At 49.6% G+C, this 20299-nt stretch overlaps 9 protein-coding genes across 9 annotated transcripts; 2 read left to right on the forward strand and 7 right to left on the reverse strand.

The window, feature by feature from the left end:
• Positions 1-151: 151 nt before the first annotated feature.
• Positions 152-1533, forward strand: EJ05DRAFT_503146 (uncharacterized protein; the record flags this gene model as incomplete). Its single annotated transcript, XM_033747378.1, has 4 exons — positions 152-267; positions 341-551; positions 606-869; positions 922-1533. The coding sequence occupies 4 exons, from the start codon at positions 152-154 to the stop codon at positions 1531-1533; spliced, it is 1203 nt and encodes a 400-aa protein (XP_033598140.1).
• Positions 1534-1617: 84 nt separating this feature from the next.
• Positions 1618-3290, reverse strand: EJ05DRAFT_112524 (WD40 repeat-like protein). The gene is made up of 2 exons (XM_033739002.1): positions 2811-3290; positions 1618-2715 (listed from the first exon to the last, which is right to left on the reverse strand). The coding sequence occupies exons 1-2, from the start codon at positions 3018-3020 to the stop codon at positions 1693-1695; spliced, it is 1233 nt and encodes a 410-aa protein (XP_033598141.1). The 5' UTR covers positions 3021-3290; the 3' UTR covers positions 1618-1692.
• A 332-nt stretch (positions 3291-3622) lies between these two features.
• Positions 3623-4771, reverse strand: EJ05DRAFT_488416 (ras-domain-containing protein; the record flags this gene model as incomplete). The annotated part of the gene is made up of 5 exons (XM_033745708.1): positions 3623-3817; positions 3870-4097; positions 4154-4201; positions 4249-4353; positions 4715-4771. 5 exons carry the CDS (start codon positions 4769-4771, stop codon positions 3623-3625), a joined length of 633 nt encoding a protein of 210 aa, XP_033598142.1.
• Positions 4772-5135: 364 nt separating this feature from the next.
• On the reverse strand, positions 5136-6929 carry EJ05DRAFT_467837 (guanine nucleotide transporter). The gene is made up of 7 exons (XM_033742860.1): positions 6652-6929; positions 6567-6604; positions 6476-6517; positions 6309-6422; positions 6130-6263; positions 5900-6077; positions 5136-5849 (listed from the first exon to the last, which is right to left on the reverse strand). Exons 1-7 carry the CDS (start codon positions 6758-6760, stop codon positions 5514-5516), a joined length of 951 nt encoding a protein of 316 aa, XP_033598143.1. The 5' UTR covers positions 6761-6929; the 3' UTR covers positions 5136-5513.
• A 206-nt stretch (positions 6930-7135) lies between these two features.
• EJ05DRAFT_478650 (uncharacterized protein) lies at positions 7136-9717 on the reverse strand. The gene has a single exon (XM_033744505.1). The coding sequence runs from the start codon at positions 9493-9495 to the stop codon at positions 7267-7269; it is 2229 nt and encodes a 742-aa protein (XP_033598144.1). The 5' UTR covers positions 9496-9717; the 3' UTR covers positions 7136-7266.
• A 565-nt stretch (positions 9718-10282) lies between these two features.
• On the forward strand, positions 10283-12193 carry EJ05DRAFT_442113 (alpha/beta-hydrolase; the record flags this gene model as incomplete). Its single annotated transcript, XM_033742020.1, has 2 exons — positions 10283-10556; positions 10599-12193. The coding sequence occupies 2 exons, from the start codon at positions 10283-10285 to the stop codon at positions 12191-12193; spliced, it is 1869 nt and encodes a 622-aa protein (XP_033598145.1).
• A 317-nt stretch (positions 12194-12510) lies between these two features.
• On the reverse strand, positions 12511-14619 carry EJ05DRAFT_478652 (cytochrome P450). The gene is made up of 2 exons (XM_033744506.1): positions 13769-14619; positions 12511-13714 (listed from the first exon to the last, which is right to left on the reverse strand). Exons 1-2 carry the CDS (start codon positions 14562-14564, stop codon positions 12699-12701), a joined length of 1812 nt encoding a protein of 603 aa, XP_033598146.1. The 5' UTR covers positions 14565-14619; the 3' UTR covers positions 12511-12698.
• Positions 14620-15559: 940 nt separating this feature from the next.
• EJ05DRAFT_503152 (FAD-linked oxidoreductase) lies at positions 15560-17092 on the reverse strand (the record flags this gene model as incomplete). The annotated part of the gene is made up of 2 exons (XM_033747379.1): positions 15560-16388; positions 16497-17092. The coding sequence occupies 2 exons, from the start codon at positions 17090-17092 to the stop codon at positions 15560-15562; spliced, it is 1425 nt and encodes a 474-aa protein (XP_033598147.1).
• A 219-nt stretch (positions 17093-17311) lies between these two features.
• Positions 17312-20267, reverse strand: EJ05DRAFT_112676 (WD40 repeat-like protein). The gene is made up of 5 exons (XM_033739003.1): positions 20172-20267; positions 19959-20116; positions 19758-19909; positions 18182-19709; positions 17312-18130 (listed from the first exon to the last, which is right to left on the reverse strand). The coding sequence occupies exons 1-5, from the start codon at positions 20215-20217 to the stop codon at positions 17477-17479; spliced, it is 2538 nt and encodes an 845-aa protein (XP_033598148.1). The 5' UTR covers positions 20218-20267; the 3' UTR covers positions 17312-17476.
• Between the last annotated feature and the right edge of the window lie 32 nt (positions 20268-20299).

Below are 20299 nucleotides of genomic sequence, written 5' to 3' on the forward strand. Positions count from 1 at the left end.
TTTCTTCTCTGCTACGCTCTCGCAGTCTGAAGACTCCTTTTAACCTCCAGTGCGACGCTTGCTTATATTCTCACTGCTGTCTTTTCTCTGTCTCTTTCCTTACTACTTCCATCCATTTCTTGTCCACCAAGTCGCAGAGCTCTGCCCCACCATGACCGATCATTCGACGCCTTCACATCCTCAACCTCCAAAGTCACCCGACTCAGGGCCTTCTGATCCTAATCTTCCTTCACTGCCCACTGGCTGGATTGCCCAATGGGATGCCAGGTATGCTTCAATCTGACCCTTTATCTCAATATGCCCCGTCTGAGAGCCTGCTAAACTGAGAACGGCATTGTAGCTCCCAGAAATACTACTACGTTCAGATCAGCACCGGTGCCTCGCAATGGGATATTCCAACTGATGCTGCACCATCGCAGAAGGGAACGCCAGCACAAGGCGTCAGTGCATACAATCCGCCAGGCGCAGAGGGTCCCGTTGCCGGAGATGGCGAGCGCGGTCTTCTAGACGGCAAGACAGGTGATCGTGGAAAGGGTGGCAACTCGCTGTTGGTAGGTGCTCATATAAACTGCTGTGGAGTCGCATAGTCTGATACAACCTTAAAGGATTCGGCGTTCAAAATGGGAACGAACTACGTCTTAGGCGGCAAGCAGTCGGGGCACGGCTCGTCAGGTCACAACTCTGGTCATGGCTCCGGCAATCTGCTCAGCATGGGCATCAGCGCACTAAGTAGCTCGGGTAAGCAGTCTGGCCATGGTGGGTCATCAGGTCACAGTGGCCAACAGTCGGGTCATGCAAGCTCAGGAGCCGGACTTGTTGGGGGCTTGCTCGGAAGTGTTCTGGGTGGGAGCGGCAACAAACCACATGGTGTATGTGCACACTAGACAAGATGTTGTCTGAGTCTCAGCTGACATTGTCCAGCAATCCGGCCAGCACGGAAATGGAAGTAACAGCGGCTACGGCTACTCCAATACAGGGAACTCTGGTTCATACAGCGGCGCTCCTCCACCTGGATCGTATCAGCCTCCAGGCGCTCAGCACGGCGGTCCAGCACCTGTACAGCCGCACAATCAAGGCTACGGGTCAAGTCCTGCTCCATACCAGGGCAGTGGGCCTAACAGCCCGTATCCACCACAGAACCAATACCAACCGCCAGGCCAAACGTATGGTTCGCCAGCACCCGGTTCATATAACCAATCGGGTCCAAACCAACAGTATCCGCCACCTGGACAGCATGGTAACAACTCATACGGTGGCCCTCATCAGAATCAGGGTAATTATGGACCTCCACCAAGTCAACACGGAGGGTACGGCGGCAATCAAAGTTATGGAAGTCCAGCCCAACAAGGGGGTTATGGTGCTCCTCCGCCAAATCAGCAAGGCGGATACAACGCTTCGGGTGGTTATGGGGGTCAACAAGGAGGTTTCAACCAACAGGGCGGATTCGGACAGCAGCAACAAGGGGGCTACCCCGGCCAACATGGTCCTGGTGGACAACAACACAGTGGCGGACCTCCAGCTCCCGGCTGGTAGAGAATGGTAAAGGCCTTGTACGAGTGGGACAGAGCATGAGCGGCATTGTGGTCTTAAAAATTTCTTCGCCTGTCTTTATCTGCAAATATGTCTCAGGATATACCACATGATACCAACATTCTCATATGACCAGTGTACCATTCCACGCTCACGTCTTGGCTAATCACTATCCTCCATCAATGCTGCGAGTTCCGCTTCCTCTTCTTCCGTCATTAAGCCATCCTTGACCTCAGCACTCTTTTCTTTCTCAGCACCTTCTTTTTCCTCCTGCTCCCTCCTCTCCTCCTCTTTAGCTCTGGCAATATCTCCTTTCCCGATTCCCCACCATCTCACCGTTCCATCAATGCCCACACTCACGACACCCACCACCCCATCTTTTCGTGCAAACGCCAGCCCAAGAACCTCTTCCCAGTGACCCGAATACGTATACACGAGTTCCCCTGAGCTCTTGTCCCAGATTCGAACCTCCTCATCCCGACACGCCGTAACCACCACGCCCGCATCCCCATCCACAAGCACGGCACGCACAAAGTCAGGATGTGCGAGCACCGTATCGGCTTTCCACGCTGGCGTCGCCGTGCGGCTCAGACACAGTGTAGACTTATCCGCCGACGCCGTGTACAGGTCCGGCGGATCGTCAGCGTCGGTGTATGCGGGGAAATAGAGCTGCGTGATGCTCGTCTCGTGCACGAGGATCGGCTCCGTGGTGAGTTGCCGCGACGAAGAAGGGGTGATGCACCATTTGCGTATTTCGCGCGTTGAGTCGGAAGAGAACAGCGTCACACCGTCTTCATCGTCGTCCTTGGCATCACCATTCCCGACCCCTGTGCTCTCATGCGCAGCAGCTGTCGTGCTCGGATCGACGACCAGGCTCAGGATTCCCCTGGTATGCCCCTTCAGCGCGCTCACTGCTCTGTTTGCTTCGATGTCCCACACACGTATCACGGCGTCTGCCGCGCCTGTGATGAGCAATTCGGTGCCGTGCACCACGACGCATGTGACTGCCTTGACAAAGTCGCCGTGGCCGGTGTAGCGTGCAGTCTGCTTGCCAGAGACACACAACCAACTCCAAACCGATTTGTCCCAGCAACCAGCGAAGAGAGTTCGAGGTGTGCGAGTGCTAAGGGCGAGGCAATTCAGGGGGGCGACTGGGCCTGTGTATGTGCGGTTGATCTTGCCGGTCTGTTTGCGTTGCGGTTAGCATTCGTTCGCGTGTTCAATGCCTACGCAATAGCCAGGATAGCAATTCGAAGAATAGAATCAGAGGCCCTACGCACTTCAATATTCACTCTTCTTACACAGCCCGCAGCCTCGGCGACGTAGACATAGCGGTCGTCGTCTGGGTCGGAGATGACGGCGAGGAGCTTAGACTGTAGCTTGATTGGGGAGCCATTTTTGTTGTTTCTCTTGTTGGCTTTGCGTGCTGCGTCTTCAATGGAGTCTGTGGTTTGGAAGAAGTTGTCTGGGTTGGATGTAAAGCTCGTCATGACGATAAATCTTGTCTCAGGATGTTGTGGTAAAGCTCGAAGTCTTGGTGGGGGTGGGGTTGAAATGCAGGGTCTAATTGCCTATGGCTATCAATCAATCCATCGTGTCGTCGAAATATCCACTTCGGACCAAGGACGGACGGACTGTACTCCTCAATACAAGCACCGATCTCACTCGCACAGGGATTTGTGGAACTTGGGAAATATTGTATGGTATGTCTGGCATTAACATGTTCCGCGCAAGAAAATGGACGTAATGAGAGCCAACTATAGCAAAAGACCAGACAGACTCGCTTTCCCCATAATCGCCAATAGAAAGCCCGTTGTGATAAGTAAGATGTACCTAGAGCATTTGTAGGACCAGTCGGTGGCCATCCTGTCTTCAAAGTTTTCGTCAATTTGCAAAGTATCTTATTAGAACTGCGCGAGGAAGTGTGTTAACCTGTCGAACTCCGCAAGCAATCCAATACACGAAAGGATGTCCCACCCGGTCTACCATGCAAGAGAACTGTAGAATGCTGGACCAAACGTGCGTATGAGGACATACCCATGGCTTATATACCCCGCGCCTTCCCAGAATTCGTCACGGTACTGTTCTGTTTCTAACAGCAACCTCCAGCGGAGCCAGATTGCACGCCCTGACCTTGTCCGATAGGAACGCTTGGCTTGTTGTTCACCTGAGTGGTTCCCATGCGCTCTTTGATCTGGCGGGCCATGGTCAGGAATGCTTGCTCAACGTTTGTGGCGCTCTTAGCGGAGGTCTCAAGGAAAGGAATGCCAAGGCTGTCCGCGAATTCCTGTATGGAGGTCAGCTCTGTCTCAAGGCGGAGTAGGAACATAGCGTCTTACCTTCGCGACTGTGTACTCGACAACCTTCTTGTCTGCCATATCGGACTTGTTGCCAACAAGAAGCTTGTTAACCCCCTCGGTAGCATATCTGTCAATCTCTTGCAGCCACTGCTTGACGTTGTTGAAGGAGTCCATGTCCGTGACGTCGTAGACGACGCAAATGCCGTGAGCACCGCGGTAGTATGAGGATGTGATGGTACGGAAGCGCTCTTGACCGGCGGTATCCCACTGTAGACTGATTAGCTATGCGATAGCAACACATCCGCCCCGACAGGTCGACTCACGATCTGTAACTTCACAGTCTTGCCATCGAGTTCGATCGTGCGAATTTTCTGAGTGATGTTAGTCCCTCTGTGTCAAGCCTAGGGCAAAAGCCTACAAAGTCCACGCCGATGGTAGAGATGTAACTCTCCGTGTACGTATCATCAGCAAAACGGAGGAGGAGACAAGACTTTCCGACACCAGAGTCACCGATCAGCAGAAGCTTGAAAAGGTAGTCGTATCTGTGGGTGAATGTGTCAGTGGATACGCCGATGAGCGTTTCGCGTGTATTGGCGTATTATAGAACTCTGCATGATATATAAGTTAGCCTGTGATCGATACATAGCACTGTCAGCTGGTGTTCTGGAAAAGGCGACCTACCACTCAGGATTCATGATGACGGTGGAAATGTGCAGTGAGGTAGAGGGGATAGCCTGCAGAAGGATGGATAGCAGGTATAAGAAGGTGTAGGCGGTGTGTTGTGTGAAGGCGTATAGAAAGCGAGGCTCCTCTTAGGACTTGGTGGTGGTGGTGGTGTTGCGGTGCGCCTGCCGGCCGTCCACTCCTGTGAGGTCCATGCTGACTCCTGTCCGCTGACGTAATCCGTTATGCTCGAAACCGGTGTCACTCTTGGCACTCATTTTGCGCAGCATTTCCTACATCTTATAACCCTGATGAGTTAATTTCTCTAGATGCGTATATCTTTGGTAGAGAAGATTTCAAAGATTATTCTATATAATTCCCCCTGGAGCCATTTATTCTAGCTTACATCAATCGCAAGAAAAGATATGTATTTTATGAAAATATATCGAGTATCGTTTATTAAACCTATTCTATAGCAACAAACCTATATAGCTGCATTCAGTTTGTGGGATCATACATATATTTATATCTGGTTTATATATATAAGAAGCTCTAATTAAGGTATAATCGGAAGACACGTTGGATGCCAAGAGTGCCAGCTGTTCCGAGCCCAACAAACCGAACCCAGTATCTACGGTTTATTCACATGGCACTATCAAGGGCTGTAGACAAAGTGAGGATCACTTGACACACGGAGTCCTAATTTACAGACGCATTGTCTGCCGAGTCTAGTATGTGAAGGCTATGACATCTGGCACGTGTGAGGATGAGGATGCCGGTACATGCTGGTGACCATCACTAGCGGCGCAGTCACGGCAATGTCTCACTGAGATGTCGCGATCACCAGGTTCATAGTATGAGTGGATTTTGCAACTATGTATAGTCCTCTATTATGACGCCTTGCTTGTGAAAAGCAAATATTCGTAAGGATGCCTACCAGGGTTTCGACCCGAAGTACATGTTAATATGAACAAGAAAGATATACTGGATAGATCTAGACCAGGCAGTAGTTTGGTGCATCTACATTACTTTTCCGAAAGCTGGAATCAGAGTCTGAGCAAGCCAGAAGGAGAAGACAAGCTTAGGTCCTGTCATTAGAAGCTTGGGGGTCAGGCCCTTGAAAAAGCTAGTGAAGCCTTCGTTCTTTGCCATGTTAGAAATGATCCGGAATCCGCTCTCAGGGTTTTCAAAGTTCCGGTTTTGGATTCGGGTCTTGACGACATCAAGAGGAGCGGACACAAGGAGAGAGGCGCTGGCACCCGCGATCGATGCGACAAAATTCTGTAGCCACGAGGCACTGTTGTAGTCTTCAAGTTTGTATAGGTATTGTTTTGCGGCAGCGGAGCCTCCAAAGAGCTAATATGGGTCAGTGGGTAGGCATCAAGAACGCCTTCAGCACAACATACCGCGAACGATCCAGGAGCGTTCCTTGCTGCTGTCCAGCCCCAACCCCGGTATAGGGCAAAACCTTCGTCTCCAATAATGCGAAGGAAGCCACGATTTCGGAACGCTTCAGGGTTAGTCTGTCGCTTGATTTTGAGTACATCTAATGGCAGAAGGACAATCTCTCCAATCCCAATGAGACTAGATACCTGTGTCAGTGTATGGGTGTTTCGAAGGATATGCTGCATCTAACCTTCCTGCCGTCGCGTGCATGATGGCTTTTCCGTTGCCCTTGCCAAATGCGTTGTCAAATTTGTCGCCATGGTTCTTAGCGAGATAATCTCGAGCAATCGGCTGTCCACCGTACTTGTATATTCTTTGAAGCACCTGCAAACATCAGCTCCGGACTTGTACAAACATCGCAGGGCACACCTTGTATGCAGCTGCATATCCCAAGCCGGGGAAGAGTGAGATGAAGCGTTGGGGAATCGATGCGGAGGCTTTGTCTTTGAAGATGACGGAGTTAAGTTGTGATGCAGATATGATCTATTGAATGAGGTCAGCAGACCCAGGAAGCCACTTGTACTGTGCTGGTTTACCTTTCCATGGTTACTCATCAACCTCTTCGCGGTGGTATCGACCTATCCCATAATGTCAGAACCCTTCTTGGCGGTAATTCGTAATGCGCACCGGGTGAAAGATCGCAAGCTCAGCGATACCGGCGGTACCTGTGATCCGTTAGCACCTGTCCTTGTACGAGGGCAGTATGGCTGACCGGCACCAACGAATCTCGCGGTATTAGATTCTCGCTTGAATTCCTTGACGGCAGAGCCAGCAATGGCTTCACTGGCCTTCTTGGCCGCTTCTTCTGCGGAAGGAGCCATAACAGCTATGAAGGGGTCGAGAGGCGGGTTAAATGGTGTAAATTGAGATCTTGATGGTGGTGGTCGCGAGCACTTAAGAGAGAAGTAGAGGTTGGGGGAGTAGCTGCTATTAAAGACGAAAAAGGGTTGTAGTGATCAATGGCATTGCCTTCGTGTCCGAATGTCAAGGATAACTTTTTTGTTCCGTTTCGCGGCGCGCATGGGCCGAGCGGAGCTGTGGTCAGAGCTCCTGCGCTAGTGTCCATGAACGTTCTGGTGTTTGGAAGCTACATGCATCGTATCACTTGCGCCAAGCCTTGTTTTCTCTTACACTGCGGAAGCATAGTTTCATCTATTGGGAAAAGTCGATATTTGCTTCATTCTACACGTCCAGAAAGCCCGCATAGTCCATGAAAGTATCGATGTATCTTTGCATTATCATATATATGATGAATAAGATGAAGTCTGTCTAGCACAAGGATTTACGTCCGTTGTGCAATAAGTCGTTTCTTCGTCGGTGGTCATGACTACCAAGCATAACCAGCGTCATTGAACTCATTAGGACTATTCTCATCCCAATCCTCGTCGCCACTGATCTCAGCATCCAGAAAATCCTCCTCATGGAATATCTCCTCACGGGGACGAATGTTGTCGATAACCACGTCAACAACAGTACAGAGACCTTGGATGAAGTCTTCCTCTCGTGGAGCTGATTCTTTCTCGTCTTCCGAATCATTTGATTGGACGAGGGGCTCTGCTGCTGCTGTTCGCGGTCGAAGTCGACGTTTGGTTGAATACTGTTCTCGGACTCGACGAAGAATCGGAACATCACTATCACTGTCCACAACAGATGAATGGTTCTGCCCGCCGGGTGTGACCTGCACATGACTGATTCGCTTTGTGTTGCTGGATTGGCGAGGAGTATTGGGGCCATCTCGAGCGACGCTGGCCTTTGTACCGATATGAACCTGTTTCCATTCGCGAAAGGCGCGAAGGGATATAAGGTGAGCAGATGGAGGATCTGGTCGTGCGAGGAATACTCGCTGCATCCGCGCGACCCACTCGTCTCGTAAGCGTGCTCGGTCTCGCCAGCTGATGTCCAGAATGCCAGTCGCTTTGAGGATCAATGTCCGTAGATTTGGCAATTGCGCCGCAGAATCTACTAATGACTCGAAAAATGTCTCCGCCGCTTCGGTTGTCCATTTTCGAAGATATATCATGTCAAGATACTGCAGAGTTGATGGCCAAGTAGGTCTATTCTTAGGACTGAGAAGCTCGTCATACTTTGGATCGGCATCGTTAGATGTCGTGAAGGTGCTATAGTAGTTCAAGTCCATAGTCAAACTTTCAAGAACTGGGCACGACGTCTTCAAGTTCGAGAGAAATGACAAATTCAGGGCTTGATTGTGGTTAAGCGTGAGCTCTTTCAAATTGCCGCCATGTGTGTCGAGGAAGATCTGTAGTGTCTCGGCCGTGAGCTCCAGGCAGTTCGTCAGATTTAGACTGGAGAGGACCTTTGGCAACACAGCCAAGAATGGGCCATCGATCAGAGTACAAGACTCGAATGCAAGGCCACGCAGTTTGGGTAGTACGGACAATGCCGATGCCATAGCCTCGCTGCGTGTAGGTGCTTGCTCACCTTCCTCCATCGACCCGCCCCGTTCCTCTATAGTAAAATTGGAGAAAGTAACATGACATACGGATTGGAAAGGTGTGGTTTGATGCAAATCTGCCATCCATGCAGGGGTTTGGTCGGTCCACAATAACAATGCGTTCCATCTCCAACTCTTCAGGTGAACCTCATTGCGCTGCATAGCGCTGAACATGGCATCTGGATAGTGCCATCGGACAGACTTCCGCCGCCGATATGGAGGCTTATCACCCGGATCGAAGATGTCCAGCGCATTGAGTTGTGGTAAGCTTGACACAAGCCCTGATAAGTCAAAAATTCCACCCTGCGGAGAATTGTAGTTCATCATGTTGGTAGAATCCAATTCCAGACGTTGAACTTTAACATTGTAATTATACAAACGGCCTTCTGTGGGTTCGAGAAGGGTACTCAGCAGCTTCATATGCTGAGATTTGGTGAGCGTAGTTACAGGGGGACATCGGTATAAAGCTGTGAGAGCAGGTTCTAGGAAATTTTGATGCAGTCTCGCCACATTCAGGAGCCATGTAGTGTTCTCACTTATCGGATATGATGCATATACAAAGACTTGTAAAAGAATATGATAGGGTAGTTCTGTCCACGCAGGTATTATACCATCACTAATTATTTTAGACGACGGATATTCTTTCTGCAAGTCTTTTGCAGATGATTTGGCGGAGCCTCTTATGTTATTTGTGTTCCGACTTGCACGTTTCGACCGCGAAGCAGTATTCTGCGACGAAGACTTTTGAGGAGAGGTTCTCAGTCGGGGTTTGTTGTGGACTCTAGATCCTTTTGCCCGTGGCTGGTCTATGGGGCTAACATGGACGGGTGCGAAGTCCAAGTCATCATCAAGATCGGAGCTTGGCTCACGGTATGATGGTCGACTGCTACCAGGTCTCCTGAGCGCATGAGTTCTGCGGGTTCGGGTCGATGAGACCTGGGAAGAAGGCTTAGAACCCTTCCGCGAGGACCGACGGGGAGACGGGTCGATGTCGCTGCTGTCGGATCTTTCAGATGTACGATTTGAACCGAAACTATGCTCATCTTCCGGACTGGATTCGCGATAGGAGACTTGTGGTCGTTTGCGCTTCAAGGTAGGTACCATTAGGACAGCTTCGAATTTACGGCAATCTGCCTGGCGATGACGATGGAGGTTGAGACGAATGAAGCCGAGTAGCCTGCTTGATAAGCAAAGAGGCTGATGAACACGCCGAACAGCAACGGATTTTAAGAAGACGATGAGAAGAGCAAAGCGAGAAGAACAAAGTGGTTGAATGAAGCGTATTCACTTCCAGTCAAGCGCAGGTTCAATATGTGAATGCCAATGCCGTCACTCCACCTTGGCTTCGGCTGGCGAATGTGGATCCTTACTTAGGGTAAAAACCCCCACGTCAAACCTACCCCCGCAAACCGTGAAAATGCCAAGCATATGAAACAATGCAGTAGTTTGGGCCCAGGTTATACTTCTTGTATACCGCTATATGTTAGGGCTTTGGTACTCTTTTCTTTCCGCTCTACATTCGAATTCCAATCTTACTTTATATCTACTGCTTTATAAGAAAAAGAGAAGACACTCTGTAGTGTACGAGAGCCACGAGTAGCAGGTCTTAGGATCTGGAATAATTACCCGACTTAGGTAATAATACAGTAAGTCAGGCACCCCTAAGGTTCAACTTCGCTCTCACTTGTTCTTCATAACATATGCATCCACCATTTAGATTTGATTATATGTTTCTTCTTTCTTTCTTCCAAAAGAGCCTCGTGGATATCCCCAACCCATGGAACGCTGTTCGGAGGTACAACTTCCATCATAACGAACTAGACTACCTCATTCTCGCATGAAGACAGTGAAGATGGGACAGGTTGAGATTGCCCCTGGTCCGCCTCGTCAAATGGCCGTACACCATCGACTTTTCTGGGGTGTAGTTATTGCAGCGATCTTCTTCTATGCAGCAGTGCCCCAGCCATGGCGAGACTTGATATCTCCGTTGAATCTCCAAAATCATAAGTCAAAGCAATCTCCATATGGGCGTTTTCCGCGATTCAACGATGCATTTCATTTCGTACCCTGTACCAACACATCTGTCCTACCCGACCTCGATGACGCCAACCCAGAAAAGTCATGGGCAAGTACATTCAATCCAAATCCGATCCACTGGAGCTGGGGTCCTATCGCTACAAGAGGCACTCCCGAAACCGGTATCAAAGGTTACAGGGATCCGTTCGCAGGTCGTGGCATCTATCTCTGCGGATATCTAGATCTGCCAATGGACTACACGAACGCGTCTGATCAACGAATCGTGCGTCTAGCAGTCACGAAGTACCAAGTCTCTGGACTCGCTCGCACCGGCTCACCACCCACCAAGTCAGGCCAGAAGAGTGCACGTACTCTTGTCATCGAACCTGGCGGACCAGGTGGTAGTGGGACAAGCTATGCATGGCATGCCGCTGAGAATCTGACGCAGCGCTTATCTTTCGGACAGTATGATGTTCTAGGATGGGACCCACGAGGTGTAAATGCCTCTCTTCCATCAGTCTCTTGTTTCCCCTATGACTCAGAACGCGATCGGTGGTCGCTCCTCGGAGGCACGTATCGCGAGACGGCGAGTTCGCCAGATTCACAATTGGCCATAGCAGATGCGATGAATGAAGCTGTTTTGAATGCCTGTCGTGAGAAATATGGCGACTTTGCGCGCTTTGTGAGCACAGCATTTGTTGCACGGGATATGGAAGAGATCAGAAAGGCGCTTCGCGAAGACGATTTGACGGCGTATCTGGTCAGTTACGGGACCGGAATTGGACAGACCTATGCGAACATGTTCCCTGAGAGTGTTGGGCGCATTGTCATGGACGGCATGGAGTATGTCCGAGACCATCGTTTGCTCGGTGGATTTGGATGGACAGCTCTCGACAATTCCACAAACGCTTGGCACGACGGCTTCCTAGGCGAGTGTTTGGATGCAGGTCCTGATCAGTGTGCACTGGCTCAGGCCAAGAGCAAAGAAGTTGTATCAGTAGACAGCTTGGAAAAACGGATGACAAGCCTAATTTCTTCTCTTCTCTCCCGGCCAGCAGTTGGCTACACTGCCCTTGCCGGTCCGTCGCTAATCACCTACTCGTCGCTCATCGACCTTATCTACATGTCTATGTACAACGCTTTTACGTGGCCAGAACTTGCGCAACTGCTTTCCGACCTTGAAGACGGCAATTCCACCCTCGTAGCCAAGGCTCTGGAATCCAAAAGATGGACATACAATCCCACACACCCCTTACCTCCACACCCGCTATCCGAAGAGTTAGGGATACTCGTCATATGCGCCGATTCCTACGATGCCCCGCAGCCAGAGAACCTCGACTGGTGGGGTGACTTGTGGCATAACATGACAACACAGAACTGGATAGCTGGAAACTCACGTTTCTTCGACGTTCTACCCTGTCGACAGTTCAAAAATCTCTGGGAGGCCCCAGCGGAGCTATATCGTGGCGACCTGAACCATACCCTGAAACACCCTGTTCTACTCATCTCGGAGACATACGATCCCGCTACGCCTCTGCGCAATGGACGCAGGCTGCTTGCTGAGATGGGTCGAAATGCGCGGATGGTTGTTCATCACGGGTATGGACATTCGTCTAGAGACTCGTCCAACTGCACGGATGATATTGCGAGGACGTATCTACTACACGGCAGACTTCCAGAAGAGCAAGAGACAAATTGCTACGCAAACGAAAAGCCGTATCGCTATAAGCTTAGTTCATCGATGTTGCAATCGATCAGCATGTATAGTAACGGTGCATTATTCTAGCAATACTTTCGGCATCTAATTTACTCTAAAGCATTGCGCTAGTAGTGTTGTAGTGTTTTCCATTCCATGCAGGGGTTATACATGTTCTACGTCTATGAAAATTTGAACGCTCGCTGGTATCACTTCAAAGTGCAAGTTTAGGATTGGGCGCCCTGAAGATCCTTCGTTATTTGACCAACGCCTACTCTGGGACTTGATTTCCAGTCATAAACACTGGACAACATACCGGCAGTCTGGCAGATTTGGTTCTGCCGAGACTCTTCACAGCGTGACTCTGACCACACATTCGGCGATAGTCTAGGTATAAAAGGATATAGTGGAATTAAAGTAAATCAGAACCAGAATGATTCAGGATTCAATATAATGCTACATGACCAATAGCTGAGTTTCATTGAACTAGAATGGACAATCAACACTGACAGTAACCACAAATTCTGTCTAGCTATCATGGCGTTATGATGGTTCAGCTGACCCGCTACAGAAATTCAAGATTACATATTTGCTCTCATGGCCTCTCTACAATTCGCACAGGTACATGTGTTCCCTCCATCTGCAAGGTTATACGTATCCCCATGTTATTCCGAAACTTCTGTCGCGCCGATTCGTTTGCTTGCTGCCAGGCCAGCTTGCGCTCGTCGGCAGACATCTGCTCAAGAGGAACTCCTGCTGCCCATTCGTCCACGGCCAACTCTATGGAGTACTGCGAGTAAATTGTGATCAACGCAGCGTAGATCTCTACGAGGGCAAATCTGCGGCCGATACATGAGCGGGGTCCTTCTGAAAACGGCAGATATGCACCACGTGGGGGATGGTACAAGTTGGGTGAAGAGAAGTCGTCGGCGCCAGACGTGCTCTCATGTTGACCAGGCTCGCTCTGTGATAAGTGTTGGAGCCAGCGTTCAGGTATAAATTTGTCCAAATCGTCTTCAGATTCAGATGGCGTATGTGAATTCGATGAAAGATCTTGAGGCCAGTGCTTGGGGTTGCGATGAACTGACGCTACGCAGACCCTGATCATAGTGTTTGCAGGTAAAGAAATTGATCTACCTTCAACATCGACTTGCTGCGGACTGTTACGCACCTGCTTTGGAATGCCGATGACCGGAGGGACCCAACGAAGAGCTTCATTGACGACTGCGCCCACGTAGCTATTCGCCACTCTTGAGATCTCTGCATCGTAATCCAGAGTATCGAGTAGGCGACCTTGCAGAATGACATCGATCGCGTCTTGAAGCTTTTTTTGCACTTCAGGATGCTGAGCCAACAGAATTATGGTATGAGTAAGGGTACCAGAAGAGGTCTCATGTCCAGCAAGGAGAAGGATGAAAGCGTTTCCAACGACTTCAGCATCAGTCAACCCGTCGTTGGATTGCTGTGGCTTCGAGCCTTTAGCAAGCTGGCCAAGGATGTCAACGTTCTTCTCGTTGAGACCGGCGTCAAAGTCTGCCCTCTTCGATAGGACGAGACCTTTCATGTGCTTTCCCCATTGCTGAAACGCCTCCGCTGATCTTTTGTAAGTGCCTAGACAGATGACGTTAGCTCCTCTATAGGCCAGTATTCACTCTTCGAACGCACTCAACGCTATCATCCATCTTGGAAGAACCATAACTGGCAGCAAGTTGTGTAGTAAGTGCTTCAATGAAGCTGCATAGGACATGCTATATCCAGGTGGTAAGTCTTTCGATTGAGACTTCTCGTGCTCATCAAGTGATATACACTGTCCGAACCCAGCCATACTAATGATGCTCAGAGTCAAACGTCTCATGTCAGCGGAGACTGAGTGCAAGATGTTCTCACAGCTTCCATTACACCAAGTCTTTAGTAAAGTTTCCGTATGTTTGATTGTTTCTGTCCATACTAGCTTGTTGTTCCTTTCTGAGAAGGCAGGACTGACGAACTTGCGATGGCGTCTCCACTTAGACTCCTCTGAAGTCAAGACGTTGTCGCCGTAAATATTGACATTTTTGTATAAAAACGTTGGCTTGGGGAAATCATGCCTCCTCGAAGTTACTTGATCAATGACAGCCGGATCCGCCGTCGACAAGATCATTCCTCTTGGAGAGACAGTGAAGAAATTGTCAGCTCCGACTTTTTCAAAAGGTTCGTAAAGAAGCTGCCACACCCAGCTCGAGCCCAACAGGCTGCGCCATGATGTGGGACTTCCAGGCGGTGGGAGGATGCTTCGCTCAAGATATTTGAGACAGCGTATGAATATTAGAGCAAGGATTCCATCGTATTGGTATACGGGAACCACGATGTACGGTAAGCCTGTCTTGCGGACAAGGAGGATGTTGCGGCGAAGGGACAGGAGGCTGAGCATGCAATAAAAGACGACACTCAACAATGTTATCATCAAGAGTTCCTGTTTCATGATGAATTTTCAGCCAGTCAGGAAGTGTTTAGATGTTTTAGGATCGACTTCGGTCAAGTTCAGCTTGTGGTTGTACTGATAAGTGAGCGGGGAAGCCTCAACCTTGTTTGGACCCCACATCTAACCTTTCATAGTAAACATAGTTTGCAAGTCTAGTCCACAGCGTATCGTGTGTGTGTAGTATTTCTATATTCTTGGTTCTATGATCAAGCTCTTTCTATATAATTGGAAGCTAATCACGACATTGGTATTGTCATGTTAATCTTTTACAGTACTTACAAGAACATGGAATACTATTAACTACTCTCAATTTTGATACTTTCAAGTCTAGAGGGGGCAGTATAAGCGATAATTAAGTTATTACCATAAGGTTACTTCAATAAAAATTTTGTTCTGGTAGACGGCTGGCTTGCTCAAATGGAATAGAGCCAAAATTGGGGAATCTCAAGTTCAATAGAGTTGTATACATACTTGTATATAATACCAGAGAGGGAATGGCATATATCACGACGAAGGAGATATAGGGTCGAACTGAAATAGAGAAAGTGAGAAATCTCATCATACGTTCTAACTTGAACTCTTATCCAACTGCCTAGCAACGTGGATAACTAGGTAGTCGGGTTAGATATATCTTCTTGTTGTAGAAACTATGCCAGACATATCGCCAAAGTACTCCTGATGAATCTAGGACCTTCGTATGAATCTGCTGTTGGCCTTTGGTTGAGCTGTGATTAGAGCGAGACTCGTATCACTTCATCTGTGTATGGTAGACTTCTACCTTCTGTCAGTTGTGATATCAGCCAGACAAAGCTTCCAACATTTGACAGTGCTCACTAAAGCTGGTATTGAAATGTCGATAGCAACGCCCGGAGGCGAAAATTCCCGTCAAGTAGAATCATCAAAGTCAGTTCGGCATGAAGCATATGGTAAACAATAAGCTCAATTGCTGATTATTCATTTGACACGCTCTATACTACCTCTCCAACAACACTCAGCTACAATCGAAAAACACGTCGCACCAGCTCCCGCCTCATGATGGCAACCGAACTGGCCATCCTCTGTGCCGCTCCATGATTCTCCACAGCACGACGGAGCAAAAACTGGACCGACTCGCCCACCGCGCCCCACTGCAAACACTTATAAACCTCCACTTTAGCCCTCTTTTGACTCCTAGTCTCCATTTGAGCATCCTCTCTCTCCGCCTCTTCACAACGCCTCAGCAATTCACAGCTCACCTCATCCGCCATGCCCTGCAGCTGGCCCCATCTCACGGGCGAGTACCTCGCACCCGACGCAACAGCACGCGTATACAATTCTACGCTCTTCTCGATCGACGCAGTATTATGACCGGCAAGAAAGACATGAACGTCTGGACTTCTGGCAGTCTTCGAAAAGCTCGAGAGCGAGCGCTCGATCAGTTGTGCTGCCAGCATATCATAGCACTGATCAGTCTCTGCCTTAGTATCATGGATGCGGCTGCGGTCCTCGCTGGAGAGGTACGCGCCTCGGACGAGTTTGACGCCGAGGACCCAGCCCTCAGTCTGAGCGAGACGCACGTGAGTCGTGAGAATGGAGGAACAATGCTTCAGGTATGCCTGATAGGTGTTGGAGATGAGAGGTATGGTGCGGTTGTAGGTGCGCATGAGGTCGAGGACCCATCGGTCTATAGTTGGCTGGATGGCTTGTTGCTCGGCGTCGAGCCATATACGAGTGCCTTGGGCTCTTGCCTGGGTGGCTATTTCGTCGATTGCGTCGAGGAGGGTATTGGGAGGGTCTTCGCCGGTTGCGAGACGAGCAAATATGGTGCGCCCCGCGCCTGTGAATCTGACATTCGTTAACTATGTTATTCTAGGAATGGGAACACATCTCCATCAACTGCTGGTCTTGCCATTCTGTTCATGGATATGGCTGAGAAGGGTAGGTGTGACCTACTTCATGCCCATGTAATCGCCGCTACCAATCATGCTGAGTGTCTTGAGATGGTCTTCCTTCCAGGATCGAATGCCCAATTGCTGCTCTGTATCTAAATCTATCTCCGAAACGGTGTTCAAGCCCGACGTCTCAGCCACTATCTCTCTCGTAGGGATCAGAATCACCCCTGAGTACCCCGCAGATCTCATGCTTGCTACAGTTTCAGCAACCTCTTTTGTCGTGGTTCCAGCACAGAAATGGTCATATAATGTTCTCCTCAGCATGATTCTCACCAGCCAATTGCTCTCGGGATACAGTAATCGCCGCTTTGGATTGCCCACTTCCGCTAGTGCTTTCATACCAAGTCGAAACACAGTGTTGTTCATAAAAACAGAGCCCAGAACGATGTTCCTGATGAGATGTATAGTAGGCAGTCGCGCCAGCGCTGGGTTGTCCGCTGTTACTCCAGCACTCGTGTCATTCACTCGCTGAGTATGAACGTCTCTTGAAGGTGCGTATCGTCTCGATATGTTCAAGGTCCTGCAATGAGATACACGTGATGCACATGGTCTGATGTTGAGGCAAGAGGTACCCCTGAATCGTATTGAGGTATTCATTGCCAGTGGAATTTGCAAACAAGATTTCACTTGGCTCGATATACTAGAACCCATGTGGATTTCTATATGTATAGTAGTAGGACCCTGGTCTGTATATATGTGAGCGTGGGGTCACGAGGTGGGGTTGGGTGAGTATCGCAGGCCTTATAGACGCCTCTTTGGGCCTAGCGGGCGAGTGTCGTGGAGTTCCTCACACAAAGCTGACATGGGTGGTCGCGGACTGCTGATTCGAAAGTCTGGGCATGTTCAGACTCCCAACCTAAGCTTCATTCTCGGACTCTGACGTCTCTTAGCCTGCCAAAACGCGTATCTGAGTAGTAGTGTCCAGAACACTCATGGGATATCATTAGATCATTACAAGCAACGAATGACCCATGACATTCATCACTCATCCGCGTCATCAAGACCGACCTCTCTCCGCTCCATCTCTTCACGAATCTTCTCACTCAGGACATCCCGACCGAACCTCGTCGCAATCTTCTCGGCCGCCGTTAACATCGTTCCATTGCTATTTCGCAGAAGCTTCACAATCTCCAGCGCCTTCATGCCATGCTCCTCACCTGCGCGACACTCGATATTAAGGAGCTGAAGCAAAGCTTTGTCGATTTCTAATTCTGCTTTAGCGAGCTCCGTTCGTTGCCTTGAAGTGCTGTGAACGTTGGAGAGTAGGTCTGACTGCAACGAGTGAAGGAGTGAGGAGCGAACAAAGCTCTCCTCGAAACTCTGCCTTTGGGTATCGGTATCACCTTCCGTTGCATCAAGTTCAGTCGATGGTTTTGTTGAGGTCAGGGGCACTTGAAAATCGAATTCAGACAGTAGAGGCACAGGAAGGTGTGGATGCTGTTCCGCGCCCTTCAATATGATGCAGTAGAATCGACCACTTGCTACCGCAACAGGCCAGTAGTTTTCCGTTTTGCGGCCGGATGCCACACGAGAAAGGTTTTTAGTGTCTAGTAGAGGTACCCATTTCGCTTGTGACGGTGTGCGCCAATGCAGCAATACGAGAAGCACACCAGTGCTATCGTAGATGCATGGATCCTAAACAGCATTAAATCGTGAAGGATCTTGGAAAGTGCTGAAAGAACTTACTCCGTGGTCTGAGAAGAAGACACTCCTCAAATCAGCGCCATCGCTCAGTGCCACTGTATCCTCGCTCTGGCACACCTCATCACGTTTGACGTTCTCAATCGTGTACTGTAATCTCGTTCGGCCATCTGCGCCAATAGCACCATTACCAATAGTCATAATGTAGTCTCGCCATGCGGCGCACGAAACTGTAGGAGAACTCTTTTGGCGATATACTCGATATGGCAGGCCAAAGAGGGTGTACACACGCACATAATTTGCAGAGGTAGTTGCGACGATGAATGAGTCACTGAGTGCGATGGCTTCGATGTTTTCACCTCCGGGAAGCGATGTCCGCCAGTCAGTCCGGCTCGTCCAAGTCTCATGCGGTCGGTAATAAAGAGTGGCTGGATCTTTCCCAGAAGGCTGGCATGAGAACAATGATCCATTATCATTGAGGCATGCTTTGTCGTATCGGAAAGGATCTGTGAAATGGAAGTTCCGACGGTCTTGGTCATAGAACTCTACGGTAATACTGTGATGCGTCTCCTGATCCACAGTCCATACTGCTCCAGTTAAATTGAGACAGAGGTATCTTCTACTGCCGCGCCATGGGGTACTACCAGGTTGAAATGAATTGTGATGTTGCGGTTTCCACGAGCCGGTACTTCGCTTCTTCAGATTGTCTGCGGTTAACGGCGCGAGATGGCCGTTTGTCCGCTTGCCATTACCATTCAGCTGTTCCGTGTAGCCCGCACCATCATCATCATCAATGAAGCCATCTCCGTTATCATAGCCGTCGTCAGACATTACTCCTTCCATGATGTCGTCAAGGGAAGCATCACTACCTTTTCGTCGCAGAGGTGTCCGTGGTTTGTCATTGGTAATGCGTCCCGGGGCGTTCCCATTGACCTCCACCCGCGGATCATGAATGAAAGGTGCTGGCTGCAGTAGATCTTTCAGCAGTGAGGCGTGGGCCTCGGGTACAACATCTGGCCGTATGAACAATTCTCCGTCAATATTTGTGTATGAGAGAGTGTTGTCTGTCGGATGCCATTGTAGGTCAAGAATAGTGGCTGCAATGTCGTTATAAGTGTGTAGAATTTTCTGTGTTTTGGTTTCCCATATGACCAATCTGCGGTCCATCCCAGCTGTAGCAAGTAGGGCGCCGTTCAATGACCATGCGAGCGCAGTGATATCTCCTGTATGACCGCTGCGAAATGTCCTTTGCTTTTCCCAATCATCTTTTGAGACGACCTGAACCTCTCGTCCGGCTGTTGGAGCAGCAAATGCGCGCGCATCAGGGTGCCATATCACTCGAGAGCTCTCTTCTGCGTTTGTGTCAAGGTTCTTTATCACATTCGATACGGTCGTGATAAGTTCTGGCTCGTCTGTCCCAAATGAGTATATATACACCTTGCCGTCCGAGCAAGAGACTGAGAGGAATGCGCCATTGGAGTCAAATGATACATGTTTGACCGCTCTAGGTTGTTCGTTGAAGATCAGGACCTTGGTCATGTCCTCGATGCTGACAACCTTGACAACTAGCTCACTGTTGCGCGTTAACTATACTCATGCCTCCTGGAAAGCTCAAACATACTCGCTGGCTACTGCTACCCACTTCCCGTCTGGTGAGATTGCTACATCGCGTACTGGAAGCGTTGAGCGAAATAGTAGACCTTCGAATGTGTTACTTTCGAGGGAGTACTTGGCAACTTGGCCATCTTCTGAACCCGTGATAAAGAATGTGTTCTGCGCTTGTGGATCAGCGTGTTTCGGAGGTCTGAGGAAACCTCCTCACCGTGGAGTCTACTGCAGTATTCGAGTCCGTACAGTCGTCAATGGTAACTGGTTCAGCGTCCGATCCCGACTGGAAGACACGAATCGCATTGTTCAATCCCACAGTAATCAACTTCTTCCCGTTCGGTGTATACGACAGGTATGTAGGGCCGGAGGGGTCTGCAGTTCAGAATCAGCTGGATTTTGGTTATCGATAGCAGCTCAGAATACTCACGAGCTGGTCGTGCTCGTAGACGCTGCTGCAGAGCCATGGTTGCCATGAGTGTTTCTGGTGTTGGCGGGGCCGTGTCCTATGAAGCGGGTGTTGAATTCGGTGACGTGAGGCGACGCGACGCGACTAAG

The sequence above is a fragment of the Pseudovirgaria hyperparasitica genome, assembly GCF_010093815.1.
Source record: "Pseudovirgaria hyperparasitica strain CBS 121739 unplaced genomic scaffold EJ05scaffold_13, whole genome shotgun sequence".
In the NCBI taxonomy this organism is placed as follows: domain Eukaryota; kingdom Fungi; phylum Ascomycota; class Dothideomycetes; order Acrospermales; family Acrospermaceae; genus Pseudovirgaria; species Pseudovirgaria hyperparasitica.